The sequence below is a fragment of the Triticum aestivum genome, chromosome 1B, assembly GCF_018294505.1.
Source record: "Triticum aestivum cultivar Chinese Spring chromosome 1B, IWGSC CS RefSeq v2.1, whole genome shotgun sequence".
NCBI classification, from domain to species: Eukaryota; Viridiplantae; Streptophyta; class Magnoliopsida; order Poales; family Poaceae; genus Triticum; species Triticum aestivum.
The window spans coordinates 401,325,412-401,332,510 of record NC_057795.1 but is presented as its reverse complement, the minus strand read 5'-3'; the positions used below and the strand labels follow the sequence as shown (position 1 = coordinate 401,332,510).

Sequence of the window (7,099 nt, the reverse complement as noted above, 5' to 3'; positions counted from 1 at the left end):
TCCCCCTTCCTTCCCTCTTCCCCCTTTCCTTTCCCTGCGTCATAAATATGAAAGGGGGCACGGCTAGGGGCAGGAGCCCAAGTGGGATTCGGCCCCACTTGCTATACATGTGAAGGGGGCGCCGCACAACCCACGACAATCTCTTAGCCGTGTGCGGCGCCCCCTCCATAGTTTCGTTCCTCGGTCATATTTTCGTAGTGCTTAGGCGAAGCCCTGTGGAGATAGCATCACCATCACCATCACCACGCCGTCGTGTTGCCGGAACTCATCCACTACTTCGCCGTCTTGTTGGATCAAGAAGGCGAGGACGTCACCGAGTTGAACGTGTGCTGAACGCGGAAGTGTCGTACGTTCAGTACTTGATCGGTTGGATCGTGAAGAAGTTCAAATACATCAACCGCGTTACTAAAATGCTTCCACTTACGGTCTATGAGGGTACGTAGACACACTCTCCCCTCTCGTTGCTATGCATCTCCTTGATAAATTTTGCGTGTGCTTAGAATTTTTTTTATTTTTCATGCAACGTTTCCCAACAGAAACCAGAGAGTGTACATCTTTGTGGTCTGTTGAGGTGCCAGGGAAAATAAAAAACTTTCTGTGGAGACTGGCTAGATGCTCTATTCTGATAGAAGACGTGTGATACAATCGAAACATGGCCGATCATGATAGATGCCAATTGTGTGGTGTACGAGATTCTTGGAGGCACTCCCTCCTGGAGTGTTCGGCATCAAGGTGTGTTTGGGTTCTAGCGAATGGGCAAATTATAGATCATCTGGAGACCACTAGAGAGCCTAGTGCGAAAAGTTGGATCCATGCAATGGTCGATACTTTGACACACCAGAAACTGATAGAGATGGTTGTGAATCTATGGGCAATTTGGAAGGCAAGACGAAAGGCAATACATGAGGGTATTTTGCAAAGTTCACATGCAACACACTCCTTCTTCATGAACTTCATTGCCGAGCTGGACACTCTGTGCTCAGGAGGAACTCATGCGAGCGAACGTCCGCAAGATTCTAGGGGTGGGCGAACTCGGGCCACTCGCCAGCCTTGGAATCCCCCAGGAGTTGATGCAGTGAAAATCCATGTGGACGATGGTTTTTCAAGGAACGGAGAATGTGCAACAGCTGCAGTATGTAGAGATCATATTGGCTTGTTTTTGGGATCTTCGGCGATGGTGTTTGAAGGAATAACTGATGCGACAATTCTGGAAACTTTGGCATATCGGGAAGCCCTTTCGCTAGCTCTTGGTCTAATGGTGGATAAACTTGTTATTGCATGCGACTCGAAGCCAGTTGTTAGGATATTGAAGATATAAGGAAGACGTGCCGATTGTGAAGGAAATTACTATGGGTTCGGCTGGTTTCTCCAAATGTGATTTATTTTCGAGGGCCGATCTTTGAACTGGAAGGCTCATAATTTAGCGAAAGTTTCTACTCCCACCGTCCCATAATATAAGAAGTTTCTGCAAGCTATATTAGGTTGCAAAAACGACATTATGGGACGGGGTAGTAGTTCTCTAGAAACTGGCAGCCATGTGTGGCTTGGGATCCCATGATCCTCTTATTATTTCTGTAAACCTTGTTATCATTCAATAAAGTGTGGTTACGGCTAAAAAAGAAGTTTGACTCAAAAAAAGAAAAGAAGAAGCACTCGCACTAAAAACTAACATAGATGTTGAAATAGAATTTTGCTAAAAAAAAGGTGTTGAAATAGAACGGAACGCCGCCGCCTCTTTTACTCATTTCCAGTGCGCGACATGGCCTCTCAGCAACCTCCGCCGCCGCCGCCGCCGAAGGAGAAGAAATCCCCGCCACCCGCTCCCACCACCATATGCGCCCTCGGCGACGACCTTCTGCGCGAGGTATTCCTCTGCCTCCCCTCCGTCCCAAGTCTCGTCCGCGCCTCCCTCACCTGCAGCCCCTTCCTCCGCGCCGTCCGCTCGTCGCCTGCATTCCGCCGCCGGTTCCGCGACCTCCACTCACCCCCGCTCCTCGGCGTCTTCGTTGAGATCCACGATGCCGCCATGCCCACCTTCGCGCCCACCCGCCGCCGCTCCGACGTGGACCACGCCGCCGCCATCCGCGGCGCCGATGTCTTCCTTACCCTGCTCCCCGAAGACGATAAGGACGCCGATCGCGAGTGGTCCATGGAAGACTGCCGCGACGGATATGTCGTTCTCGTCAACTGGGAAATCAAGCAAATGGCTGTCTACGATCCCCTCACACGGGCCCTGGATCTCTTCTCCGCGCCACCGGACGAGATCTGCAGCGACATGCACGTTGAGTTCCACATGCTCGCCTCTGAAGAATGCCACGAGCAGTTCCGCATTGTCTCTGTCTGTCATGACGAGTGCGGGGCGCAAGCTGCCGTGTTCTCATCAGATACCAGAGAGTGGCAGGTTTTCCCGTTTTCAGAGGATGATCACTGCAATCATGATGGTACAATGGTGAATGGGTTTGTCTATTGGACATTTACAAGCGGAGCCAATATCCTTGTGCTGAATACGGCTACACTGCAATTCTCGCAAATCAATCCGCCGCTGCATATGGAAGGGAAAGGGGAATTTAAGCCTGGCGAAACCAAGGATGGGAGGCTCTGCTTGGTTTGCACGGTTAGATTCACGCTTGTTGTCTGGGTCTGGGGACCGGATGATGACGACGTTGATAGATGGATCCTGGATAAGACATTTCCGGTGCAGGATGCGATCACTCTGCATGATGATTGTGCTCTCAATGTTGTGGCGATTATCGGTGGTTTGGTGTATCTTTCTACTTCTTGTGTGACGCATTCGAATTCTTGCTTTTTCATGTCCTTCTGCCTTGAAACAGAGGAGCTGAATAAGCTCTGCCCTGTCACTCCCTGCTCTATTCGTTCCTATCCGTACATCATGGCGTTCCCTCCTTCATTGATATGCAATAAGGTGAACCCTCAACCTGAAGGAGCTTGACTAAGCGGAAGAACAAAAACTGGAACCAGATAATGTTACTTTCTCGCTATAGAGTAAACAAAGATGTTCCAGTGTTGGGAACTTTCAGTCATGTATCAATATCATTAATAGCTGACATGAATGTTTTTGTAACTGGAAAGTGGCTGAAGCTTACTTCTATGTTTTGGAAGAAGCATTCTCTGGAGATTAACAGTATTTCGTAAATGCAATGGGAATTCAGATGATTCTCAATTACTTAATAGCCAGATTTCAAGTTCTCTCGCATGGATATACATGAACAAATATCTTCAGTTAGCTCTCTGTCCTTTGTAGAAGATTTCTAATACTACTGTAAATGTTAAGCCACATGCTGTCCTAACTATGTATTCGTAACCTTTGCTATATCAATAAAGTTAGGCAAAGGTACAACTTGCAAGATCAGTTTATAACTGACATAAATGAAGATAGATTTTATTTTTGCAATATTTTTCTCAAGTATACATAGTTGGTAGTCATCTCGAAGTATGGTGTCGATCTAACTGCCGTTGTACGTGTAAGGTGTGGGGAAATATCTAGTACTCCCATCCTTGGGGTGCTCCCCATGCTCCAACTTTAATTAAATCAAATTTAAATGTTTCAAAAAATTCTGAAAAAAAATATGCATGTTTACAAGGAATGTGACTACAACTTCTAAAAATTTCAGGTCCAAACTCTAAATGCACATTGAGAAAGAAAAATGTGAAATCTAGCATGAATAGTGTCATAAAAGACAAAAACAACATTTGACACTATTCATATCTGAATTTGTCTTTTTGTTTCTCAATGTACATTTCGAGTTTTGACCTGAAATTTTTAGAGGATGTAGTCACATTCCTTTTGAACATTCACAATCTTTTTCAGAATTTTTGAAACATTTAAAATTGATGTTTTAGACTTGGAGTATAGGGAGCACCTGATATTTCCCCCCTGTAAGGGCTAGTGAAATTTATTTCTGGTGAGCCCGGTAGGAAGCTTAGCTCTGTAACCTTTGTGTTGTTCGACTCATGCTTGATGTCTGGGTTTGGAGAGCCGCGATGACGATTTGTATAGATGAATGCTGGACAAGACATTTCCACTATTGTGGGCCAAATAACGACGTGATTATTCAGTGTTCAGTGCTGGTAGTGGATCATTTTGCACTGAAGACTGACAATTATTAATGGATTTGTGCATTTGTCTACTTACCGTGAGAAGGATCGTAGTTTACCTTGCTATTCTTTTAACTTTATCCTTTGATTATCGAAAATGATAAATCATGAACGTTCGGGACTTGACCATGGCAAATCGAAAGTTTTCGATGGCAATTTTAGTGACGCGAGAATGGCAAGTTTAGTCGACACACACGGCGATTTTCTGGCAAAAATACACCACACACAGATTTGCCATGCTTGGCAAATAAACTTTCCATCGTCGTGTCACTAAAACTACCATCGAAAACATTTGATTTGCCATGGTCAAATCCTGAACGTTCAGGCGTTATCGGGGTCCTTGATTGTTACTGAACATCTTTTGGTTATGTAGATGCAATCCTTGTTAGATTTACTCATTTAAGTATAGAACAATAAATCAACACCCACTCTGCTATCGACACGAGTGATGGCATGTTCTGAATTCAAAAATATTCGTGAAATCATAAAAATGTTCACGAATTAGAAAAATGTTTGCCATTCTGAAAAAAGTTCATAGTTTTGAAAACGTTCATGAATTCAAAAATATTCATGACTTTGAATGTCCATGAAACACAAAAGTGTTCATGAATTCAAAAATTATTCATGAATTTGAAAATTGTTTCCGTATTTCAAAAGGTGTTCATGTATTTCAAAAAATGTTCACGAAGTTGAAAAAATATGCATGACTAAAAAAGTCAGGAATTTGAAAAGACTTCACGAATACGAAAATGTTCGCGAGTTTGGAAAAAAGTTCACGGATTTGAAAAACAAAGAAATGAAAAATAAAAGAAAAGCGAAAAGAAGAAAGAAGAAAAGGCAAAGGAAAAAGGACCTAGAACCTTTCCAAAACCGGTGGAGAGAAAAAACGACAATGGGCCGGCCATATAGAGGACGAGGCGCGTGGGAGGGTACGCCGATAAAACGGAACGCTGCCGCCTCCTTTAGAGCATCTCTAGCAGACCCCTTATATCGGCAACCCTTATGACACATTTACAGTTCGCGGAAAACGTGTTTTGCAGCTCGCGCGGGCGGGGTCTGTTCGGCCGCAGCCCGCGCGAGCCCGCGAAACACATTTTCTGAATTTGACACATATCTCCCGTATTACAGAAAAAATGAATTCAAATAACATAAAATGTGAATATTAGGAATCCAAATTACAATAATTATTAAAATCATCAAATTAAACTAATAATTACAACAATTGCCCCAAATACAATACTGATACCGATCACACATAAATTAAATGAAATGAATGTAAAATTGGTTGGTGCCTTTGCCAACGGTGCTCAATGCCTTTGCCCATGCCTTTGCCGATGGTGCTTAATGAGATTCTCCTGAAGCTGATGGTGGGTGTTTACGTTTTCAATCTCTCGGTATGTTTGAAGGAATTTGTATGCGTTCAGGGTCTCTAGCTGGCTTCACATGGCTACCGACATTGTCATAGAAGAACTCCAAGTTCATGTCCCTCACATCTTTGATGATCATATTGTGAAGAATCACACAACGTGTCATGATGTTGTTCAGGGTTTGCTTGTCCCAAAAACGAGTAGGACCATGAATAATGAGAAATCCAGATTGCAAAACCCCCAAAGGCTCTTTCAATATCTTTTTGGGCGCCTCTTGTACCTTTGCAAATTCAATATGCTTCCTAGTTTGGGGCTTTTTGATGCTCTTGACAAATGTACATCAAGAAAGGTAAATATCATCTGCAAGATAGCACCCCTTTGTGTACTCATGCCCATTCACCGTGAAGTTGCAAGCATGAGCATCACCATTAGTAAGTCTAGCAAATAAATGAGACCGTTGCAATACATTGATATCATTGAGAGTACCCGACATACCAAAAAACAATGCCAAATCCATAAATCCTCGGATGCTACGGCCTCTAGCACAATTGTTGCATCACGAGACTTGCCACAATACTGTTTGTGCCATGTCTTCGGGCAGTTTTTCCAAGTCCAACGCATGCGATCAACACTTCCTAGCATGCCGGGCCAACCTCACTTCTCATTTGTTGTCATCAATTTTTTAGTGTTCCTTGTTGGGTGCACAAAGATATACAGGACCAAAGACGCGGATGATCACTTTGGTGAACCTACGCACTGACTCAGTTGTAGTATATCCGCCAATGTGAAGATACTCGTCGGCATAGTCAGCCGGAATGCCATATGCAGTCACCCGCATAGCTACCGATATTTTTTGATATGCGCTAAACCCCAACAACCCCGCAACGTTTCTCCTTTGAGTAAAAGACAAGAATTGCCCTCGCAAGTTTCACAATTTTTACGAAGAGGGATCAGCGCATACGATACCTTCTCCGGAAGAGGTGCGGCGGATAGGTAGGATTGTCTGCGAAGTAGTCTTGCATCAACATCATATTCCCGAGATGGCAGTTGTGAGGGATGCAAAGACGGCCGACGGTTGATCCTCGCTGTCTCTTGTGGTTTTGATCCTCCACCTCCACGGCTAGGACCACCACCACCATCTGTTGTCGATGGCGCTCGAGCATGGAATCCACCAATTCATTTGACTAGGACGAATCCTCGAGCAAAAACTGCTCGCGTGGACTCAAATTCATGTACAAAATCGCAGCCGAGCTCGCATCAATGAAATTTCAACACATGTGATCGAGTTACAAGGGGTAGAAAAGGGGCTTATCGATGATGACTCGGTGGTTCGGCGAATCCGGGGCAGGCGGTGACTCGGCGGTGGTCGACCCGGGGCCGCGACAACCCGTGGGCGGCTCAGTGCATCCGGGGCACTGGCGAGTGAAACCGGGTGTAGTGCTGCCTGGCGGCGCGATTCCGCTGGCAGAAATGGCCGGAACCGCAGGCAATGGGCGGGCGGTGATGGTGGCGGGTGGCTGCTGGAGCAGATGTGGGGAACGCGCACGCTGGAATGTCCCTCCCCCCAACTGCTTTCGCGGGATATAGGGCACCGATGGGGAGGGGGGAAATCTGGG

At 45.3% G+C, this 7,099-nt stretch overlaps 1 protein-coding gene across 1 annotated transcript in view; it reads left to right on the top strand.

Annotated features, from left to right (window-relative positions):
* Positions 1 to 1,733: 1,733 nt before the first annotated feature.
* Positions 1,734 to 7,099, top strand: part of LOC123127357 (uncharacterized) — a 33,830-nt gene continuing 28,464 nt past the window's right edge. The window contains exon 1 of the mRNA XM_044547011.1: positions 1,734 to 2,401. Within this exon, the coding sequence (XP_044402946.1) occupies positions 1,760 to 2,401 (642 nt within the window). The 5' untranslated portion in view covers positions 1,734 to 1,759. The remainder of the gene's footprint in view (positions 2,402 to 7,099) is intronic.